The sequence below is a fragment of the Leguminivora glycinivorella genome, chromosome 6 (assembly GCF_023078275.1).
Source record: "Leguminivora glycinivorella isolate SPB_JAAS2020 chromosome 6, LegGlyc_1.1, whole genome shotgun sequence".
Taxonomy (NCBI): domain Eukaryota; kingdom Metazoa; phylum Arthropoda; class Insecta; order Lepidoptera; family Tortricidae; genus Leguminivora; species Leguminivora glycinivorella.
The window spans coordinates 3208095-3233767 of record NC_062976.1 but is presented as its reverse complement, the minus strand read 5'-3'; the positions used below and the strand labels follow the sequence as shown (position 1 = coordinate 3233767).

Genomic DNA, 25673 nt, shown 5'->3' with positions numbered 1-25673 from the left:
AAGAGGAAGACTATGTTGTACCGACCCCATATAACGTGGGATAAGGGTAGGAGGAAGAAGAAGAAGATTGAAGACGTAGGTAAATCAAAATGTGAATGAATTCGCCATGCATTGCAACTCACTGCAGTTTTTGAGAATTGCTCCGGTGCGAGTAGTGCCGTCAACGTTGTAAAAATAATAGATTTTATGACTATTTTTATTTAGATAGGTACAGTCACCGTCATAAATAAGTGACGATTTCTGCACCATGTCGCTATCGTATGACATTTCAGACAAGATGTTAATGCGCCAAGGTATAGAAAATCATCACTTATTTATGCCGGTGACTGTACTACTCTGATATCAACAACAACAAAAAAACTATAATTATTTGATTGAACTGTTCTAAACAAACTTGTTTGTTGTGTTCGAGACAAATAAAACAACAGAATAAAGATAAAGTGCTTTATTCATTACTGAATCTATACAGACTTCGCCAAATACAAAAACATCAACAATTTCGAGACGAAACGAAATCATAAATACTTAGCATAGTACTAGAGCCAACAACTTTTTAATTGACTTACTATGGAAAACAAGGCAGTGGAAATGTGCGACTGAAGAAAATAACAGTATTTTACATCATATCAGTCCTTACTTAACATCTAAGCTATTGTAAATAAGAAAACTATTTATACAGAAAAAAGGCTAATGATAAGGTACTTTTTTTTTTTAAACGCTGGCAACATTGTTTATGACAAGTGTTTGATGAAAACAGGCTTTTACTAGTGTTGCTAGCTTAGACACAAAAATATAAGTAAGTTACACGTAGCATTAATTTAATAGGGCCTTTTGCATTATTAAATGAAAATGAACTAAATTAGGTAACCGTAGAGCTTTACATCAATATTCAAAGATATTTAAATGTAAATAAATAGGTTTCGAGACTTCAATAAGTATTAGGCTTGAAATGAGACATAAATTATCCTTCTTATCTTAGACATTAAATTAATAAAAACGAACCAAATGAAAACCTCTTTAAATTAATCTACAAAAGGCCCTATACGTCAGAGGGCCTACCACGAACACCTAAAATTGCCGGCACGTTTCTCTGTTAAGCCTTGGACTAAAAGAAAATTGAGAAATTCGCGATACGCCCCCAGATGTACCCTTCCTGTCCTTGTAACAATTTGATTGGTATAATTTCACGAATGCGCCTCAAATCGCCTGGACTGTCTAATTGAGGCAATAAAGGAATAAATAGGGTAACTTAAGGCCTAAGGCCGCTCGCACACGCGGCGACTAGTCGATGCTCTTGTCCGATTTCTAACGGGTCCACGGAATCCACGTAAAAGTAACGTGAGTCACGACTTCATGGAGTGTTTATAAACTACAGCTGCAAATTAAATCTATGCATATATCGGGAAAGTAACTGTTATTTAGAGATCACTTGAACTTTCGTCGTGAATAAATGGAACATGCCATAAAATCGTGACTCATGTTACTCTTGCCGCCGATTGACCTAACGCGTTTTCGTTCAGCTGCCTTTGAGAGATTACACGATAGAACATTTAAAAAGGTATGTTCCTTCTTTTAACAGCCAGTTATACGTAAATTCCTTCTTTAGGCATCGTTTTTCATTATTTATAAGTACACATACATATAAAAACGTTCAGTGAAATTTAAAATGACTGAATGACATGAAAGTTTTGTTACTTAACTCCCGAATATGATTATCTTTTTATAAATTGTATCACCCACAATAACGGCTGCCTTGACTCGTATTGTAATATTAGTAGATTGGATTTGAGAAATCTGCGCGTCATCATAAGGGCACGAAGTATAATACCTTAAACCTAAGCAATAAAAACGACTTCCTATCACGGAATACGGGTACTATTTAGTAATATCATTAAAATCTAAGCCATCAACATACTAATGTTCTATCTGCAAGGGAGGATTGAACTCAGCTATCAAAGTCATCGAATCTAAATTATACAATGCTATTTTATAGATTTGATTGTTTTTTACAACGGAATTATTTGAATCATCTGTACATTTTTGACTAATATCTGCCAAAATTATGCTGTTCCAACACGTTCAGAAAGATTTGTTCTTGCGAACTTACAAAACCTTGCAAAACCGCAACTTATAACTTATGACGCGCGAGTCCACACTTTTTATACTACGTCGGTGGCAAACAAGCATACGGTCCGCCAGATGGAAAGCGGTCACCGTAACCTATGGACGCCTGCAACTCAAGGAGTGTCACACGCGCGTTGCCAACCCATTAGAAACTTGTACACTCCCTTTTGCTGTGTTAAGTACACAGCAAAAAGGAGTGTACAAGCGTGAAGCACTGGAAGTTGCACTAAAAATATGGACTCGCGTGAGAACGCAAGCTTTTCTAGACCGCCAGAGTTGATGTAGTCACATGATTTTTCTGTCGTTCCGCAAGGTAAATGGTATTTTGATATAATAACAGGGTTGAAAGTAACGTGTAATCTCTCTAGAATTATTAAAGTTCGCCTAAACCGCGTTGCCCGCGCTGTGGATGTTGCCGTTCACGCTCAGAGGGATGGTGTTGAATTCGTCGTCCAGGTCATCATTTTTTCTGTAACAAATGCAAAATAATATTAGGAATGAATGTTAACAGTTGAAGGAATAATTAAATAGGACCAATACTGATAATAATACAACCAAACCAATACAAGTAAATTACGAATTTACTTCATGAAAACGGGTGTATGAATACAATTTTTGAATCATCATCCATCATGAATCTCATGATTATTTGTTCTAATAGCTAGCTCGTAAAACAAATATTACAAATGCTGCGTAAACACTACTCTCAATATAATTTCTATGACTAATACTTCACATATTTACAAAGCTAAAATGATAAAAAGGCTAAAATAGGCTAGTTTCCTAAACTTAAAATAAAATATTTTAAGTATGCAGTGCACGAAATAAAGCACCACATAATTAGAAAGATTGTTCACAGTAGTTACGTTTAAACATAATTTTCAGTACAGATGGTGTTTTTTTTACGCACTAGTGCGAGAAGTGTTTCATTATATGCTAGGTCGAAACTTTAGAGGCTCATCTGTACTGAAAAACGTCGTACGATACACGTGCGAAAAGGAAATTCGAAACACGTGTCGATTTAAAACACTCCCTTCGGTCGTGTTTTAATTTATCGCCACTCGTTTCGAACTTCCTTTTTTACGCACTTGTATCGTAATGTACTATTCTATTTAATAAGTCAAAGAGAAATATATAAAGTAAATAAATTGACCGTGACGTCACTCTTCAGTATTTCATAGTAATTCCATATTAGCAAATCGTTTGACAGTTCTTAAAAAGAAGCTGATTTGACTACTAGAAAACTAGCCTATATCTATGGTGAGGTTTTAGAATCCGATTTAATACCTTTTATACGCTAAGTACAAAATACCCTCAAGTTCTACGAAATTAGAAGTTAAATTAAATAGAAAGTTTATACGAAAATGATTAGACGAGTATTCAACACGGCGATGTAATCACTAAACTCGAAATTATCACATTTTAACCTCCTGAGTACTTATCAGCACAAAGATCTTAAATTAACAAACTCGCAAAGTTGGCGGATGTCAAACACATCCTTCCCTTAATTTTCTTCTGACAAAAAGTTAATTTAAACTTGAGACAAAATTATTAGGTACTGGAAATTAACATGAATAATCAAGAGAATTTCTTTTTTTTTTTTTTATGGGATAGGAGGCAAACGAGCAGACAGGTCGCCTGATGGTAAGCGATCACCGCCGCCCATGGACACCCGAAACACCAGAGGTGTTGGAGGTGCGTTGCCGGCCTTTAAGATGGGTGTACGCTCTTTTCTTGAAGATTTGAAGGTCGTATCGGTCCGGAAATACCGCAGGCGACAATTCATTCCACAGTTTAGCTGTGTTTCTGGAGAAACGCACAGTTGAGGACTGCCAGCCATCTAGATGATGACGATGGAAATGTTGTCGCGTAGGGCGATGGCGGAAAGAAGCGGTAGGGATTAATCCGAACAATTCCTCGGAGCACTCCCCGTTATACATGCGATAGAAAATTGATAAGTCCGAGACATATTGATCAAGGCTCATGGAGGTAGGTAAAGAACCTAATTTTCAATGAAAAATACATCTGTGTAATAATAAATACTTAACAAATAAAAAAAGTTTATCAATAAAATTTCGTAAGTTTTTCAACGTTCACTCAAAAATTGACTGTAAACTCGTCTACATCTACTCCTTTATTACAAACTACGAGTTAAATTTGATCGCTAATGTTGACTCCATAACATCTTACCGTGCGATAAAATTTCCAATGTATATTGATTAGGTATTGAAAATGCATAATGTTCAGCGTTTAAAAGTAAATGGCGACGTCGGAGCGGCGAGTCAAGAAATCGTGCAGCTTCGAGAGACCTAAAAACGGTATAATTTGTAGCACAAAATAAAGTGGCAATTTTAAATCACTTCCCGTCTTCCCGGATTTAATATTAATAGACAAGAACGTCTCACGGGGATCAGTTATGCTTATAAATACTTTAAATGTCAAATTGATTTTTTATCCCTTACGCGTGTAGGTTTACATTAATTCATTAATTTATTATCTTGCTTGGACGTTTTTGAACATATCACTCTGATCAGGCAGCACCAAAATTACCAGGTTATTCAGGTTTACGAAAAGAATTGGCAACTAAGCCTACTTGACTATATCGAGATAATAGGTACTAAAACACCCAAATATGTGAAAAAAAAATTAAAATGAAAAAACTTTATTATACAATCAATTTAAGTAATAATTTCAGAAAATATCGATCAGGACACAGGTCCTGAGCTAGAAAACCCTGTGTTAAAGGACGCAGTTTCGTCGCACTAGTACCTTAATGTGAGCTGAGTTTCTGTTAGCCACCTCACCCGTAAGTCATCACATCAAAATCAGCCAGATGGTGGTATATTAGATTACTTATGATTGTGTCATTCAATTTACACATCTTCTACACCCTGTTTTTATTGAATTCCGTTAACTTTAAGGGAAGGTTCTTTAGACCAAATACAATTAATTTCTCTAAGAAAATAGCGTCTTAACTCATACGGTTATCGAGTTATTAAAAAATAAAGATAATTACTGAACACGTGTGTGACAGCCTTTACCAATTCCTAATGTTATTTGTTTTGACATGTGCCGTCAATCACTTGACACTAACTTGAATGTTATTCTTAAGGGTCTCTCACACTAATAAATTCATTTATTATGTATGAAAGTGACGAAAAAAATGTTTTTGAGAATTTAACTAAAAGTGATGTACAGGGTGGTTCCTCATAATGAACGGTGTATATGCTATGTCATCAAATTAGGCTTCAAGATTTGACGCAAACATTTCGAGTTCCATTAAAACTTGTAAAAAGTCGTGTTCTTAGCATTTATCATTAAAACATAAACCAGCATTATTACAATTTTCACAGCACTCAGGCCACAATAAGACAACTTAGACTAATTTGTCGGCAAAATAAATATAATTTTTAGCACAAAATAAAGTGGCAATTTTAAATCACTTCCCGTCTTCCCGGATTTAATATTAATAGACAAGAACGTCTCGGGGGATCAGTTATGCTATAAATACTTTAAATGTCAAATTGATTTTTTATCCCTTACGCGTGTAGGTTTACATTAATTCATTAATTTATTATCTTGCTTGGACGTTTTTGAACATATCACTCTGATCAGGCAGCACCAAAATTACCAGGTTATTCAGGTTTACGAAAAGAATTGGCAACTAAGCCTACTTGACTATATCGAGATAATACTAAAACACCCAAATATGTGAAAAAAAAATGAAAATGAAAAAAGTTTATTATACAATCAATTTAAGTAATAATTTCATAAAATCTCGACCCTGTGTCCTGAGCTAGAAAACCCTGTGTTAAAGGACGCAGTTTCGTCGCACTAGTACCTTAATGTACCTACAACTAGGAAACGTTATCACAAAGTTTCTGTTAGCCACCTCACCCGTAAGTCATCACATCAAAATCAGCCAAATGGTGGTATATTAGATTACTTATGATTGTGTCATTCAATTTACACATCTTATACACCCTGTTTTTATTGAATTCAGTTAACTTTAAGGGAAGGTTCTTTAGACCAAATACAATTAATTTCTCTAAGAAAATAGCGTCTTAACTCTTACGGTTATCGTGTTATTAAAAAATAAAGATAATTACTGAACACGTGTGTGACAGCCTTTACCAATTCATAATGTTATTTGTTTTGACATGTGCCGTCAATCACTTGACACTAACTTGAATGTTATTCTTAAGGGTCTCTCACACTAATAAATTCATTTATTATGTATAAAAGTGATGAAAAAAATGTTTTTGAGAATTTAACTAAAAGTGATGTACAGGTTGGTTCCTGATAATGAATAGTGTATATGCTATGTCATCAAATTAGGCTTCAAGATTTGACGCAAACATTTCGAGTTCCATTAAAACTTGTAAAAAGCCGTGTTCTTAGCATTTATCATTAAAACATAAACCAGCATTATTACAATTTTCACAGCACTCAGGCCACAATAAGACAACTTAGACTAATTTGTCGGCAAAATAAAATTGGGGGCGAATTGTACCAGCGCGACGTCAAAAATTTCCCTCATAAATTTAAATTAAAGCAACGGAAAACAGCCGACTCTCTTTGAAAAACAAATTATAACCTATCAGCATAAAAATACCGCAAATTATTCATAATTCCTTAAAACTTTTAATTCGCAAACATGACATCCCATTAATAAATTAACGTGGAAGATGAATTTGGAAGTTTTTAATGGGAATACATTTTCGGGAAATTATAATTAGGTCAGGAGTTACAATAACATTTGTTGTTGACTTCAGCCAGCCAATCTGGCATAACTTGCGCTCTCGCGTGCAACTCCAGCTCATGCTAGATGTATGGACACGCGCGCGAGAACGCAAGAAAATGCTAGACCGCCAGGAATCAACTAGCCACTCAATTGCTCTAAAATTTTCAATGGCCTCTATTGTCAAGTAAAATAAAGGTGACAGCTGGTAACTAGAGCTACCAAAAGCAACTGAGTGGCTATGGGACAAATAGCGCGAGTTACAGGACTCTGTCTCGACATGTCTGGCAACATCTGACATCACGTATGAGTCGGTATTGTCACCAGTGTAAGTCATAGGGTGCGATATCTTACTGCAAATTGTATGCTATTCTACTGCACTATTATAAGGCAATTTACAGTCCGTTCGTATTGGCTAAAGGCCAGTTGCATCAACCACATTTGACAGTCACATCATCGTCACGCAGCAGAAGTCTATGGAACTTGCCATACAATAAAATTTTACGAACGCTTTAACGATGACAGATGGTTTGATGCAACCGGCCCTAAAGTAAGGCGAGCAGTCGATCTAAGTCCAGCAATGTCGCGTCACGTCACCCGACGACACCAGTGTCACATTACGCATCACCAGACATATTTTGTCCGCTACTCACTTAGGTAGTCACATCTCGGACACTAGCTAACTATAAAATATATGAAAGAGGTGCGTTCCTAACACACACACTAAGCTCGTGTAGGTGAACGCGTACCACGCTTGTATGAGTGAGATATGACAAGGTCGACTGTTCGCGTTTTTGACAGGCGGTAACTGTGAGGTAATCGAGAGGGGGTGGGCGGCAGCTTTCAGCGGGGAGCGGGAGTGGCCATACTGTACGATAGTACTATTTATTATATTGTGCTAGGGTCTTCTCTAGGCTTACATACAATATCTCGTAACTTTTGCGAATTCCCCATTCTCGAAAACATTCGAGCGATTCAAGACGCAACGGAACGGAAGATATTAAAAAATAAGTTGTAGCAATATGAGGGGCTTCCTATGTTTTACTTTCGGTTTATCCACTCGTGAACTTTTTGTGAGCACGTGCAAGGGTTGCACTGAGATTGAGAGTTCAAGCTGGTTCCTTTGATACCGTCAAAGGATGTTTCACACTTGAACGATCTGAGGCTATGAGGAACGGCTACATTTAGAATAGAACACATTCCATTCCTTGGACCTAGAACTCTTGGTAGTTTAACCCCCGACGCAAAAACGATCATCCTCCTTGCGTTATCTCGGCATTTGCCGTGGCTCATGGGAGCTTGGGGTCCGCTGTGACAACTAATCCCAAGATTTGGCGTAGGCACTAGTTTTACGAAAGCGATGGCCATCTGACCTTCCAACCCAAAGGGTAAACTAGGCCTTATTGGAATTAGTCCAAACAAAAACCAAAAGCAAAACAAAAACAAGTAACGCAAAAACGATGGGATGGGGTGTTATAAGTTTGACGTTGTCTGTCTATCTGTCTGTGTGTGTGTCTGTCTGTGTGGCATCGTAACTCCCGAACGGATGAACCGATTTAGATTTAGTATTTGTGTTTGAAAGCTGAATTAGTCAGGAGAGTGAATCCACGTAAAAGTAACGTGAGTCACGACTTCATTGATTGTTTATTTGAACTACAGCTGCAAATGAAAGGATCTATGCACAATATCGGGAAAGTAACACTTATTTAGAGATAGATTATCACTTCAACTTTCATCGTGAATAAATGGAACATGCCATAAAATCGTGAACCATGTTACTCTTGCCGCGGATTGACCCGGGAGTGTTCTTAGTCATGTTTGATGAAAATCGGTCCACTATGTCGGAGTTTTTTTTTTTTAATTGAAATTTTTCACTGTGGTTATTTTACATTACGGTCCGCCTGGTGGTTGACAGTCACCAACCTTTCAACGCACGCAATTACATGCACGACCCCAATATTTTTTGAGTTCAGATTCAGACGTAATTTTAATCTGGTAAAGCTGAGATTGATCGACGGTTAGGCGATGTTGTAAATATTTGGTTGAACTGGCCCTACATGTTGTGCATTCATTTTAATTTCAATGTCTCTTTAGTTGCTACCGCTGACCATACTTTTATGCGCTTACCCTAATTTTTAAGACAAGATTGTGTTCGGGCACCGCATGCTACCCTCTCTTACCTAGTTTTAAGTAGATGTAATTAAATAATGTTTTTCTCAGTAAGTGATTTTGTAAAATCTTATGAGAAATAAAAATATCTTAAACCATAAACCATTTTCAGACGAAATCTACGATTTCAATACAAACTCAAAGTCTAATTTTGTCAAGTAAGTACCTAAATTAGTTCCAACAGTCGAGACTCGTTAGTATCTGGAGCTCGGAGAAAGTTGAACTAAGATTACGAACTTGGAGACTATGCAACAACTAACAAGTACGAAAAACTGTCCACTCAACTTGGATTACGGGAAGTTTAGCTCAACTACGAGTGTAAGCTTCACTGAAACTACGAATGAATGCGATCCGACTAAATTAATATCGAAAATTCGCTCAGACATCTAGACACTGTATTTGCAAAGCAAGAGTTAATAAATACAGTGTGGGAGCCCGAAAACTCTGATCCATGATCCGGCAGACCCCGCCGGCGATGGAGGGATGAACTGGACTCCTTCTTGGAGGAATGGTCAGACATAGCACTGGATAGAGATCAGTAGATAAAAAAATAAATTAGGGGGAGGCCTTTGCCCAGCAGGAGGACACGACGGGCTCCAAATAATAATAATAATAAAATTTTATTTATTTTTATAGTATTTTTATCGCCGTTCTTGGTTTTTGTGGTTCAGTTTTTGTGTATTTCTTACGCTACATTAAAATCATGTACAATGAAGAACATTCAACGAATTACTATACTATCTAAATACACGGATATCAGCATGAACTGTCAAACGGCGATAAGTGCATTGTGAAATTTGTGAAAATGTTAACGAGGTCACGCACCAAAGCGGCACAAAGAAACGCACGCCCACCATCCCCGCCCGCCTCGTCCAGCTCCCCGTCCGCATCGTCGTCGGGCGACGAGTTCGCCACAGCGCCCGACACCGACGGGTCCAGCGACGAGAGCGGGCCGCCGCCGCCGCCGCCGCCACCACCTGCGCGACGAGGGCGGCCACCGCTGCTGGCACGCTTGGGGCCTGCGGGACATCCTGCCCCGCCCACGGCTCCCGCTGCCGGTGGTGTAGTGCGTCGCATGACATGGACTCGAGAAATAAACGAGAATGTCATGCGCGCCTATTACGGGGCCACAGAGGGGGGAACCCGGCTATCCGCGTACCGTTCGAGAATGCTGCCTCTGTTTCAGGCACTCGAGCCATCCACCACCGTATCGGAGCAGCGGCTATCGGATCAGGTGCGCGTCATTCAGCGGTCAAAGCGGTTGGATGACGCCACACTTGATCGGCTCCGCCAGGAGGCTCTCGCTACTCGCGCGGACCCTGCCTCGGGGCGGGATTTGCCCGCCATGTCGCCGGACCCGGTGCCCGAACCCGACCTGGCACCGGAGGCGCCGCGGGTTGATTCCGGTAACGACGGCGGGGACTTCGCGAGTCAGAGCGAGAGTGAGCCTGCCAATGAGCAACTGAGGAGGTCTTTGGAAGAGGCGATTACGCAGTATCGCTCCACAAGCAATCCTAGGCCACGATTACCACGTCTGCCCACGAATAGACGCAATCTAGCGCTAATAGGAGCCTTAAATGCTTTACTAGATCCATATATGCGGACTAGTAAAGATCTAGATGATACACACTCGATCATGTACTGCGGGGCCATCGCGGCGTGCCGTGTTGCTCGAGTCAAGTTTCCGGACGCTGACCGTGCAACTAGGACCGCCGAAGGTGTTCCTGCATGGCAAGTACGGATCGAGCGTCGTATCAACTCGTTTAGGACTCTCATTGCAAAGCTGATCTGCTTCAGAGGGGGTAATAATCGCCCCCGAGTAATGCGCTTTGTGAACCAGGCGTTCGCGGGGACGGACATCAGGCCCCGCGACTATTTGGCCAATGTCACAGAGCGCATCGACTTCCTGAAGCAGAAAGTCTATGCATGGGCAAGCCGTATTCGCCGCTACAGAAAGCGTGTGGACCGATTCCAGCAGAATCGTCTTTTTCAAAGCGACCAAAGGAAAGTATACCGAAGGTGGGAGGAAACCGACCCTCGTGTGTCTGACGTGCGGCTGCCGGATGCTACTGCCATGTCTGATTTCTGGCGTAGCATCTGGTCGGTGCCCGTCGAACACACGGAGGGTGAGTGGATGACCGTTGTCGAACGCGAGTGCGAGAGCATCGAGCCTATGGGGGCTATCACCATCAGCCCCGACGACGTAAGTTGTGCTACCCGTACGGCCCAGAACTGGAAAAGTCCTGGACCGGACGGATTGCACAACTTCTGGCTAAAATGGTTTCGATGCTCGCACTCGCATTTGGCAACGCAATTTCAACAAGCCCTCGATCTTGGTTCTCTCCCACCTTCCCTAACAACTGGTGTTACTTTCCTGCTCTATAAGTCCGGTAGTACCACGGAAGCAAAAAACTACAGACCCATCACGTGCTTGCCTACACTTTACAAGCTCCTTACATCCATTTTGAGAGCAAAAATTAACGCGCATATTGTCGCTAACAACATTCTGGCTCCCGCTCAAAATCGATGTAGGGTTGGGTCCCGTGGTACTAAAGAGCTCCTCCTCATAGACATGACCATCTGCCAACAAGTTCGGCGGAACAAGGGGGCCATTTCGGCCGCTTGGATTGACTATAAGAAGGCCTATGATTCGGTGCCTCATTCATGGCTGAGAAGGGTATTGGAGCTGTATAAACTTGATGCAGCTTTAATATCCTTCCTGGCTGCATGTATGAGGCAGTGGACCACAGTCCTTCGTCAACCAGGAGGCAGGGATGGCCCCCCTGGCCCGCAGGACTTCATAAGGATTGAGCGAGGAATATTCCAGGGTGACAGTTTGAGTCCATTATGGTTCTGCCTGGCTCTGAATCCCCTCAGCACGCTGCTGAAGGATTCTGGGCTAGGTTGCCGGCTTCGGAGAGAGGGTGAAGTCATCTCTCACCTTCTGTACATGGACGATCTCAAACTATTTGCACCGAACACCCAAGACCTGATGGTGCTATTGAAAACCACAGAAGTTTTCAGTACCGCCATCAGAATGGAGTTTGGTGTCGATAAGTGTGCGGTCATGCATGTGCGGCGGGGGGAGGTTGTAAATTCAGAAAATTTACAACTTTCTGAGACGATGTCGTTCAGATCTATCTCTGAATCAGAAACCTATAAGTACCTTGGTATGTCACAGTCGTTGGGTATTGAGGATGTTGGCATTAGACGGTCGGTGAAGGAGCGCTTTTTCAGTCGGCTGACAAAAGTCCTTAACAGTCTTTTGTCAGGAGGCAACAAAGTGCGCGCCTTTAACGCCTGGGTAATGCCTCTACTCATATACTCCTTTGGCATACTACGGTGGACCCAGACTGAGCTGGACGCCCTGGATCGGAGGGTCCGCTCACTGCTTACCACACACCGTATGTTACACCCGCGCTCGTCTGTTATGAGATTGTACATCCCACGGAAGTGCGGAGGTCGAGGCTTCCTAAACGCCAAAGATCTCCACAACCGTGAGGTGTACAATCTCAGGAATTACTTCCTTAACAACGAGTGCGGGATGCATCGTGATGTGGTGGCAGTGGACGGAAACCTCACGCCGCTCTCCTTGGCGAAACAGAACTGGCGCAAACCTGTGGTACTAAGTACTGCGGACCGCAAGGCGGTATGGGAGAGCAAGCAGCTACACGGGCGGTTCTACAAGGCCCTCACGGGACCCGATGTAGATCTGCTCGCATCGGTGAACTGGTTACGATTCGGGGACCTCTTCGGAGAAACCGAGGGTTTTGCTTGTGCAATTGCGGACGAAGTTATGATGACGAACAACTACCGGAAATATATCCTGAAGGACGGTACGGTCGACATTTGTCGGGCATGCCGCCGTCCCGGAGAGTCACTCAGGCATATTATTTCCGGTTGTTCTCATCTTGCTAACGGCGAGTACTTGCACAGACATAATCTCGTAGCCAGGATTATTCACCAGCAACTTGCTCTTCAATACGGCCTTGTGGACCGCGAAGTACCGTACTACAAGTACTTACCTGCGCCAGTTCTCGAAAATGGTCGTGCCACGCTCTATTGGGATCGATCTATTATCACTGACAGGACTATTGTAGCCAATAAACCTGACATTGTGATAATAGATCGACTGCAACGCCGGGCAGTGCTCGTTGACATCACCATCCCCCATGATGAGAATCTCGTGAAAGCCGAGAAGGACAAGTCCAGTAAGTACCTAGACTTGGCTCACGAGATAACCGCCATGTGGGATGTTGAATCAACGATCATTGTTCCGATAGTCGTTTCAGCGAACGGTCTCATAGCGAAGAGTCTCGACCAACATCTTAAGAGACTCTCGCTAGGTGGCTGGATCAAGGGCCAGATGCAGAAGGCGGTGATCTTGGACACAGCGCGGATAGTTCGACGGTTCCTCTCTCTGCAGCCCTAACCACCGGCAGCTTGGGCCCTGCCCCGCTGCTGGCGGCACCCTAGGTTAGGTTTTTTATAATGTGTTTATATGTGTTTTATATTGTTTTGTATGTGTTTTTGTATTTTACTTTTATATTCATATTATAAACAGCCTAGCCTAAGAAAGAAAATAAATAAAGAGTATAAGAGTTATATTTAATACAGGACTCTCTACCTCTGGCTTGCCTTGGCTGGCCGTCCAGAGTGGAGTCGTTAGGGCTACAATGCCCCAGGGGTGGAAGTGAAAATATGCGTAAAACGCGAGTTAGTACAGTGGCTTAACGGCCACTGGGCAGAAAGTGGTGTACAACTGTACACCTCTCAACACCCTTGAGTTCTCAAACCGGTGTTGCCCTTGAGCCATCTTGGATGTCGCTTTTTGTGGGGGCCCATCTTGTAGGGACGAGTCACCGTCTGCCAGAAATTGGATACCGTTTTATTAGGCAGGCATCCGGTTTTTTATCCCATAGCCCAGTATTTAGTCCATCACTTTCATCCAATAGGCCAGTTCATTTTAGGTTACATTAACTCTCAAATAGTCCTTACACTCTGGCGGGTGTTGCCTCTACGTGTGTCCTATGATATGGGTAAGGGCAACACCCGCTCGGTGTACCCCTTACATTTCATTAAAGTGTCAAAAGGGCCTCTACGCGTTGGCTTCGGCCCCGCGCACGCCTTCCATAGGTCCGGAACACCATTGTTCCGTGATGGGAAAAAGTTAATAAGTATACTACAAACCGGTTGTAACTTTTGGGTTTTGGCAGAGCTTAGCGCATTCTGTCCGCAATTTTTCTATAAAAAATTATGTCGATTTATGAGAGGAAGGAGCATGTTACATGTTCGTAACTGAATAGCCATAATAAACGACAGTCCATAAAATAAGTATAATCATTGACTATAGTTTTGGCCAAGACGTAAGCTGCTAAAGACTAGGGTCTGAGTGATCTAGGGAGCAGACATTCTTGCGTCATCTCGGCATTCGCCACGGCACATGAACGATATTTTCGAAGCACCAAATTGAAATCACATTTTAAAGCACAGACAAAAAAATACAAACTAAATCAATTCATTTTATAAATGGTGTTATTGCAAAAAACAAATCCACTCTGCTCGAGTTTTGCGTGCCGAATGCAAAATTCGCTTTGCATCACAAATTGACACTTTGCTACCAAATTCAGTTAACATTTTCATTTTGAATTTTAGAATTCGGTTGTCAATATTAATTGCGCTTTTTAGATATGAATAATTTATGCGACCAAAAACCTATAATAAATCAAAGCACTACATTTAATGTTACCAATACATGTACTATTTTTATTCTTAGACGTACAGTCACCGGCAAAATATCTGACACAATCATATCTCTAGACTCTAGAGCCACAAGAGCTTGTCACATATTTATGCACTATGCAGCCTCCTTTTTATGCGATGTTACGGCCCAGCCACGACATTGGTCTAAACGCGTCAGCGGTGAGCGGCAGCCATACGTGCGAATGAAAAGTCCCATCGCTGTGTCTCGCTCCAATGTATGGCCGCCGCTCACCGCTGCCGCGCTTAGACCAATGTCGTGGCTGAGCCGTTAGGCGGTCTCGCCAAAAGAGTAAGCGATGAGCTATCAGCGATAGAAACGAACAAAATATAGTCGCTCCCGTGTAAGAGAGAGAGAGAGAGATTAGTTCATCGCTCGGCGACGAACTACATATATGTAAGTATAACTCGCTCGCGCTATCATCGCGTCATAGCTTACACGTTTTTTTATTACTCGCTATTGTGGTATAAGACCAGGGGGCCGATTTTTTAATCTCGGCCATTCGATTTCGTGAAGTTCGTTCAATAATACCTCCACTACTAGCGATTTAAACTCTACTAACAGAATCGAAAACGAGTGGTAATTACCATTCTTTCTTCTTTACTGTAATTATAAAAATTCTTTTTCAAAAATAGCATTACGTCGTTTTCCACAGACTTTCAAACTGTGAATTCGTTCGAAATTTAAAAATCGATTCCCAGTGCCGATAAAATCGATTGCAGGTGAGTCTCAATCTACAGATTGACGTCTACAGACGGCAGACAAAGGGTTTCCTTCGGAAACGTTCGTATTTGTCACGCTAGTTCAGTCAATGTCAGTACATATTGTACTGACACTGACTGAAATAGCATGACATGTTCGTACGTTTCCGTAACAATTCGAAGGCAAATCTTTTCACATTACATCTGTATAAATGCTATAATGCATATGTCAATCACAATGAAGAAATTAAGGTTGAACCGGCAACCCAAATATGTGGGTTCGAGTCCTGTTAACCAGAATTGACCTTCGTTAATTTTTTTATTGTGATTGACATGTGTAATGTGTATGTACAAGGTCGCATGTGAATCAGTATTTTGTTATTTGTGTCTTTGGGTCTTTGCAAACAATGGATATTTAATAATATAATAATAATTATAGGACATTCTTACACAGATTGACTGAGGCCCACGGTAAGCTCAAGAAGGCTTGTGTTGTGGGTACTCAGACAACGATATATATAATATATAAATACTTATATACATAGAAAACATCACACAAATAAATGCCCTCACCGGGATTCGAACCCGGGACCGCGTCGCAGCAGACAGGCATATTTGTGAACATATAGCGAACATATAGAAACATTATAGAGGTTTTGTATTTTATATTTGCGGTGTAATGTTGAATTTTCAATTTTGAACGATTTTAACCTACGCACAGCGCTGTATGTCAAATACTTACTTATTGAGATAGTAGGTACTTATAGAAAAAAACTAACGAACACTCAAAAGTGTTTCTTTTTAATCCTCGACGCAAAAACGACGGGGTGTTATAAATTTGACGTTTGTCTATTTTTTGTCTGTTTGTGTGTGTGTCTGTGTATGGCATCGTAGCTCCCGAACGAATCTACTAAGTAATAACTAAGTACATTTGATAATTAAGTATATAAACTAAACTAAGAACTAATTACGTTCAAAATAAATAGCTACAAAAAATGTGAGTGTGTTTAGTAAAACGTCCCACTTTGCCGGTTACCATTAAGGCAAGATTTGCTTGTATCTTTATATGAATAAACTGACAAAGCGGCTTTATAGCAATCGACAAAGTGGGACGTTTCCCAGTGCACACTCACAAATAGCTAATAATTTACATGCCAGGCATCGTGGTTTCGCTTCTCTTCTGACATTATGAAGCCTTGCAGACGTGAAAGAAGGGTTTATGCAAATTTTCGCTATTGAACAAAAGGATTAATATTAGAAATGCAATAATGACTTTATGGTGTTATCCATAAACGCTTTATAAACTGAATTAATTTAATAATCGTTCGTCATTATCTGTCATGTTGACTTTCGTGTTTGTGAGAAAGGGACAAAACACTAACTACTTAATCAGTTCAATAAGGGCCACTTGCACCAACTAAAGTAGAGGGTTAACCCGAGGGTTAACCCACCATTTTATATGGAATTTGAAAGATGACAGCCCAGCCGGCGTATTATGCTTCCAATTTTATCATTTATCCACGTGGATAAAGTATCCGTCACGCTTTGGTAAGTATGTCAGTGTGAGAGTGACAGATGTCTTATCCACGCGGATAAGTGATAAAATTTGAAGCATGATACGCCGTCAGGCCCACTAACCCAGAGTTAAGTGGTTAGTGCAAGTGGGCCTTAGAGGGTTAGTCGTGTCGCGATTTACACAGTACAAAACTGACATCGTATAAAATGTATACCTATAATCCATAAAAAATATATATCTACGATACTTTGTTGTAAGAAAAGGTGAATTCCATCTTAGTTATCATCGCATATCACTATAACGTATAGACTGCCATCTCTCGACACAGGATTAAAACTTTTGAACCTCAGTGTAGACAATTTGGCCCATATCCTTAAAATAGTCAAGTATTACTATTAACGCCATCTAGCCGAGAATCAACTAAAGATGTAACGCCACCTAGCTGCACATTTTTAGGGTTCCGTAGTCAACCAGGAACCCTTATAGTTTCGACATGTCTGTCTGTCCGTCCGTCCGTCCGTCCGCGGATAATCTCAGTAACCGTTAGCACTAGAAAGCTAAAATTTGGTACCAATATGTATATCAATTACGCCAACAAAGTGCAAAAATAAAAAATGGAAAAAAATGTTTTATTGGGATACCCCCCTACATGTAAAGTGGGGGCTGATATTTTTTTTCATTCCAACCCCAACATGTGATATATTGTTGGATAGGTATTTAAAAATGAATAAGGGTTTACTAAGATCGTTTTTTGATAATATTAATATTTTCGGAAATAATCGCTCCTAAAGGAAAAAAAAGTGCGTCCCCCCCCTCTAACTTTTGAACCATATGTTTAAAAAATATGAAAAAAAATCACAAAAGTAGAACTTTATAAAAACTTTCTAGGAAAATTGTTTTGAACTTGATAGGTTCAGTAATTTTTGAGAAAAATACGGAAAACTACGGAACCCTACACTGAGCGTGGCTCGACACGCTCTTGGCCGGTTTTTCTTTCTTAGAATTTAGCTGCCTATACAAAGTTACGAGTAATATCCGTACTAATATTATAAATGGGAAAGTGTGTGTGTGTCTGTTTGTTTGTCCATCCTTCACGGCAAAACGGAGCGACGAATTGTCGTGATTTTTAAAGTGGAAATTGTTTAAGGGATGGAGAGTGACGTAGGCTATATATATAAAAGTATAATTTTTGTCTCTCTATAACGCGAGCGGGAAAAAGCTAGTATACATATATGTCTTTGGACTTTAGCTGTCTATACAAAGTGAAATCATATATATTTATGTCTTTAGTGTAGTTATATTACTAAAGATAGCGCGAATCAGCTAATGACCAGACTTCCTGTGGACTTCGGTCACTTTATGTATGGCATAACTCACAACAGCTTAGCCACTGACAGTTTTAACGGCTGAATAACATGGAACCGATATTGGAAGGGTTGTTTATTAGGCGATACGTGTCGCCATAAAGAGAGAGCATAGCTTAACGCAGCTAGATCATTTGGGATTTAAACCTTACTTATGGAAATGGAGGAAAATCCATTGGGAAAACCGTGTCGACTATATAGTATTAAAGTTTCAAGGTTTAGTTGAAAAGAGTACATTACATGTACAATAATTATATTGAACAGGTACAAAAAAATGTTCAATCATCAGTAGTAATTACAACATAATTTATGATGATTTAATAAGAACCCATAAACTCATAGGAGGCCCATAGCGTGTACTGTAGTAACCGTGCCACTATTTTTATCAGTAAAAAGGCAATCTAAGAGCAACTTCTTCACTTGTTCTGTGCATGGCATGACGTGAATGATTTGCATAAACTCGCACAATTTTGATATGTGGATAGTGGTTATATTATAAGTTTTTGTTTCTATATATAAAATATCACCCTAATATACCTAAATGTCAAATAGTTGGTAAGCTTAGACGGGTTCTAGATAGATGACTGTGGCGATTTTATATGCAAGTGAATCCTCTGTGCCACAAACCGCTGCGGCTTGATATTGGATATAAAGGTCACAGATGTTTTGTGTGTGACCGCACTAATGAAGCGCCATTATGTGAAATACGCGACAATATGCACGCGTGTGGAGCACCCTGTATAGTGGCGACATTTGTGATGGTATTTGTGGGAAGTAGGTTACAATCATAATTTCAATATTATTTAAATAAAAGGTAAGGTTATTGTGCCAGTTTTCGTCCGTATCGGGCCATTTTTAGGGTTCCGTAGTCAACTAGGAACCCTTATAGTTTCGCCATGTCTGTCTGTCCGTCCGTCCGTCCGTCCGTCCGTCCGTCCGTCCGTCCGTCCGTCCGTCCGTCCGTCCGTCCGTCCGTCCGTCCGCGGATAATCTCAGTAACCGTTAGCACTAGAAAGCTGAAATTTGGTACCAATATGTATATCAATCACGCCAACAAAGTGCAAAAATAAAAAATGGAAAAAAATGTTTTATTAGGGTACCCCCCCTACATGTAAAGTGGGGGCTGATATTTTTTTTCATTCTAACCCCAACGTGTGATATATTGTTGGATAGGTATTGAAAAATGAATAAGGATTTACTAAGATCGTTTTTTGGTAATATTAATATTTTCGGAAATAATCGCTCCTAAAGGAAAAAAAAGTGTGTCCCCCCCCCTCTAACTTTTGAACCATATGTTTAAAAAATATGAAAATAATCACAAAAGTAGAACTTTATAAGGACTTACTAGGAAAATTGTTTTGAACTTGATAGGTTCTGTAGTTTTTGAGAAAAATACGGAAAACTACGGAACCCTACACTGAGCGTGGCCCGACACGCTCTTGGCCGGTTTTTTAAAAAGTTTTTTGTAACATGGGTATACCCCACTTTATTTTAACATGGATATTTTTTACGTGATTCATACTCAGAATCGCGAGGTCTTTCGATCCTGATAGGAGAAAAAAAATGTCCCAAGATTTCCATACATTTTTCGAACCTTCTATCCCGTTACCACCATACAAAATGTTTTAAAAAATGGTAACGGAATGGGAAAAAACCTAGAGACACTTTTTTTCTCCTATTAGAATGGAAAGAACTCGCGATTGTGAGTGGAAACCACATAAAAGTGTCCAAATAAAAAAAAAGTTGGGTGGACAACTTTGAAAAAAATGGCTCCAATACGCGAGAGCGTTTGTGCACTTGCCTACGTAGGTATGTACACAGGAAACAATATATTATTACCCATTCTATTTACCTCCACGCACCCCGTCGTGAATATTTGATAAAGACTGCATTATCAAATATAATATTAAAGCGAAAATTCACCAAATAATTTACGAACCATGTACGCCCCGGGGTGTTACTTATATCGCGGTACATTCCCCGGATAACGAAGTGCATAATATCATCCTTTTATGGGTATTAGAATTTGTAAAAGCGGGATGAGGGTAATGTATAGTACCTATTATTAAATAGGGATAGGGTTGTAATATAACCTTGCTGTATTATCTAATAGCTGTTGGTTCTCCTAACAATCCATACTAATATTATAAATGGGAAAGTGTGTGTGTGTCTGTTTGTTTGTCCGTCTTTCACGGCAGAACGGAGGGATGAATTAATGTGATTTTTTAAGTGGAGATAGTTGGAGGGATGGAGAGTGACATAGGTTACTTTTTGTCTCTTTCTAACGCGAACGAAGCCGCGGGCAAAAGCTAGTAATAAATAAATAAATATAAAATCTTATTTTATTACATAAAATAAGATACCTATGATATGTGAATCTTCATAAACGTAGCGTGAACATAGTGCAATTCATACTAATATTATAAACGGGAAAGTTTGTGTGTCTGTTTGTTTGTCCGTCTTTCACGGCAAAACAGAGCGACGAATTGACGTGATTTTTTAAGTGGAGATAGTTGAAGGGATGGAGAGTGACATAGGATACTTTTTGTCTCTTTCTAACCCCCACTTCCCTAAATAAAAAGGCGAGTGGAAGTTTGTATGGAGCAATCCGCAATTTTGTAATTTAACGCGAGCGAAGCCGCGGGAAAAAGTTAGTAACACAATAAAATGGGGAAACAAAGTCGCATTAAACGATAACAAATATGTGTATGTTCATAATCGCAACGCGAACATAGTGCAATTTACTTATAAAGTCAGTTCAGCCTTACTTTTCCAATATAGTAAACAAACGAAACGTCAAATACGGTCAAACACAATTACTAGGGATTGGAAGTGCCGATAAAATGATGTATAAACGATAATTTCGCTGATGACGTCATCAGAGGATTTTCAATTTTACGTCACACAATATCTATGTAAAACCAAAATTTAATTCTTTTTCGTCACATTTGCAATAGTCCTGTGAAAAAGGCTTGTCTCACTTTCGCTTTCTTCAGAACCATGATTAAAATCGGATCATGGCTCTCGGAGTCATGGGTGAACATAAGTAAATAAACCATAAATACGAAACTGAATATAGAACCTCCTGCTTCTACGTAAAGAAGTCGGTTAAAAATCTGATAAGTTATTGTAGTTAATATCAACGCATTTTTTCCAAGCTATACAAACTCTAACGTTAATATTGACCGTTCCTAACGATAATAAGTTATCATCCCAACATTGCGACTCATAGACAATCTAGACTTCGTAAAGTCAGGAGTTTTTTATGTCATCCGTTCGTAATTACAATTATTGATGAAAATCGTTCTAGAAATGATATTATTCAGTGGTTTTTTGATTGATATCAATACTTTGTGAGTTTATTTAAGTGTATAATAACATTTTAAGTGATGGTTAATGTGTAATTCCAGAGAAAATTGAGATAATGTTTTCCAGCAGTATTTGTTTACATGATTGGACAAGTAAGCCTGAACTGAGTGTACTTACTTTATTACATACTAGCTTTAGGCTTTTGTCCGCGGCTTCGCTCGCGTTGAAGTCGAAAATTGCGGAATGCTCCACATAAACTGCCACCCTCCATTTTAGGGAAGTGGGGGGTTAGAAAGCGACAAAAGTATTCTATGAGTATCACGTCAATTCGTCACTCCGTTATGCCGTTAAAGACGGACAAACAAACATACACACACTTTCCCATTTATAATATTACTATGTATTGAGGTTCAAAAATGTTAAGCCTGTGTCGAGAGATGGCAATCTATGCATTGTGATTACACATTTTACTTTGTCAGTAACTCCATAAATTAAATATAACAAGATCATACCATCCCATAAGTACATTAAAATGCGACCGCCTAAGACCGCGCTTACACTCCACCACACATAGATGGCGCCACAAAAAAGCTGTTAAGTGTCACTTTTGACATAGATTTACGGCTCGGAATTGACACTTAATGCCAATCTACAAATAATCGGTGGCAACAAGGCATTTTTTGTGGCGCCATCTATGTGTGGTGGAGTGTAAGCGCGTTCGTTATGGTAACTCTCTATAAAACTCGATCCTCTTTGATACTATGAAGGTAGTAACTTTACACCAACGGATAAGGATACAAGAGATAGCCGGCGGGCATAAATCACAACTCGTCGGTCGGGCTCCAGTCTTATCTGGCGTAAGCTCATAAAGGAGCCTATGCGTTGCCGTATATCATGATACACTGCTATATTGTCAGCCGCGCGTAAACTTACTAACTACAAACTGTATGTAGTTTTGACACGATTAAAAGATAAGAGTAATATCAAGCAAGGATGCTTTATATAGCATTTACAATCCTCATACTAAGAATCGTGGCACAATTTTTTAGCGCCACCTATATAACATCATAACTACACGACTGGGGGACAAATGTAACTGGTCCATTTTTTCCATGTTTTATAATGTTTGCATTATTAAATAGAGTATCCACCGGTTATATATGTATGGTAGGCGTGTTTAGTCGATACATGTAGAACTCAACATCATAGTGTAATAAGGGAAAAAATAGATTAGTTACAATTGCTCCCCAGTCGAGATTTGCCCCGCTGTACCTTATGGAAATAAATCTCACATGACTTTTCGTGGCATCATTAACATCATCATCCTCCTTGCGTTATCCCGGCATTCGCCACGGCTCATGGAAGCCTGGGGTCCGCTTTGACAACTAATCCCAAGATTTGGCGTAGGCACTAGTTTTTACGAAAGCGAAGGGTAAACTAGGCCTTATTGGAATTAGTCCGGTCTCCTTACGATGTTTTCCTTCACCGAAAAGCGATTGGCAAATATCAAATGACATTTCGCACATAAACTCCGAAAAACTCATTGGTGCGAGCCGGGGTTCGAACCCGCGACCTTCGGAACGAAAGTCGCAGGTACTTACCGCTAGGCTACCAGCGCTTCACACATCAATAACATTAAATTCTGAGGTAACATTGCCACATGGAATAGTTACCTATAGCTCAAAGAAAATATATTTATACTCGTATGGTATACGTGGTTTAGGTTCCTATGAGTTATTACTTAATATCAGCTATTTATAATAAGTTAAATATATGCTAAAGTTACATCATCGTTATCATAATTTCAGCCATTAATCGCCCACTGCTGAGCATAGGCCTCCCTTCGTGTACACCACTTATCCCGGTCCTGGGCTAATCTCATCCAATCTCGTTTTTGAATGTCGTCCACCCAACGAGCCAACGGATGCCAGGCGCTTCTTACATCCGATAGCGGCCACCATTCGGTCAACATTTTGGTCCACCTGCTATCACTGTCTGGCAATAAGCCCCGTCCAGTTACATCAAATGGTAATTGTGGACGATTTTCGTTCGACGTTTTTCGATGTACAATTTTAATTTTCGGCTAGGCCCACACTACGTGATCTTTCCACAGAATGCTTAGTTATCTCATTGATATTCTTATCTTATTTGAGCCCTGCTCTTGTGAATGTAATTTCCCTCTTTCGTTTCGATCCCATCAAACCCCTTTCATGTTATATTATATCATGGCGTCAGAGGAAATGACGCGATGGAAAGCTTCTAACTTTTTTGATATAAGTATATAAAGTAATAATATGTTTTAAATTAGAGTATGTGCATAAGACTCGTGAAATCCTAGGATGATATTGGTAGAAGTGTATTTTTTATAAGTAATATACTTAACTATATGATGCACCACTTTATGATGTACTATAAATAATATTTACCTTCAAATATCATTGTTCACATTGTGGTTGTAATATACTTACATATACCGGGTGCCCGGTAATTAATGGACCAGAAAGTCGACTTTAGTAAAAGTCGCCTGATGGTTTTCGAGATTTTCACACTTTTTAAAATTTTAATACTACCTAAAATTTTTAAAAATGTGAAAATCTCGAAAACCAGGCGACTTTTACTAAACATTAATGTCGATTTTCTGGACCAGTATAAGGTGCCCTCTTGGTGGTGAAAGGGTTGTCCATTAATTAACGGGCACCCGGGATATAGTAATCATATTTGTCCATTAATTAACGGGCACCCGGTATATAGTAATCATATTTGTAGCACAATGTGATTTACAATTACGCGTAAATCAGTAAACGTACATACATACATACATATAGTCACACCGGTTTACAGGAGGGCTCATATTTCACTTTCATAACATTCTTGGCCTTTCAATAATCCGTTTATGGGGGATTCCACAAGAAAGTCGCTTACGACATGCTTTTGCCTTGTATGGCAGCTATATAAGTATTAATCAAATCCGTAAATCTCAAGAAAATACTGCCAATTGGTTAACCAAGCCATGAAAGGATGTCAGACACAACTTCGCCCGCCATTTCTTAGCGTCTTGTTGCTTCAGAAAAAGTATTAAACGAAGAATTGCATGTCGTTTAAGCAAAGTTGTACATACCCATGCAACAAAATCAATACCTGCCCAGCAGTTTTGGTAATTATATTTTGTGTTAGTTTTAAACGATAATATGCAAATGTATGTTTCTCATACTTGATCCCTAAGTGTTACAGACTTGATCCCTAAGTGTTACAGGATGTTCTTGTTTTAGAACGGTTTTTTTTTAATAATTAACTGGCCAGTATTGACCTTAGTCGCAAATGATGGAAAGTCACGACAACGCCGAAGTTGTAGCTCACTGGTTCAGTAGTAAATAGCCTATTCACTTTTGACTTGAATACACCCAGATTGTATTCGGCCGGGAATACAGATGAAGGGAGCATGTTCCATTCCTTAGAAGTAACGGTGACGCAAAGTGTAATAGAAAAAATAAAATAAAATACCAATATTAAATATGTGCCTATAAAAAAAAAAAGAGTAAAAGAATATATAATATATTATGTATACTGACCGTTTCCTGTACTTGTATATGATGAGGACGATGAACGCGTTCCCGATGAACAGCGCCAGTATCAGCAGGGACGGGATCACGATGTCTGCAACAACACACACTAGTTAGGGTTCACACATCTTACTTTATCTATTTACTAGCTTTTGCCCGCGGCTTCTCTCGCGTTAAAAAGAGACAAAAGTAGCCTATGTCACTCCATCCCTTCAACCATCTCCACTTAAAACATCACGACAATTCAAACGACACGTCAAACAAACAGACACACACACATTCCCATTTATAATATTAGTATGGATATACATACATACATACAATCACACCTGTATCCCATAAAGTGGTAGGCAGAACACATGAAACTACTAAAGCTTCAGTGCTACCTTGGCATAAGGGGTTGATAAACTGTGACGTTGCAGTGACAG

General features: G+C 39.9%; 1 protein-coding gene across 1 annotated transcript in view; it reads right to left on the bottom strand.

Moving 5' to 3' along the window:
• Positions 1-430: 430 nt before the first annotated feature.
• Positions 431-25673, bottom strand: part of LOC125227624 — a 238252-nt gene continuing 213009 nt past the window's right edge. The window contains exons 8-9 of the mRNA XM_048131980.1: positions 25255-25339; positions 431-2593 (exon numbers count right to left, since the gene is read on the bottom strand). Coding sequence (XP_047987937.1) covers positions 2509-2593; positions 25255-25339 — 170 coding nt within the window. The 3' untranslated portion in view covers positions 431-2508. The remainder of the gene's footprint in view (positions 2594-25254; positions 25340-25673) is intronic.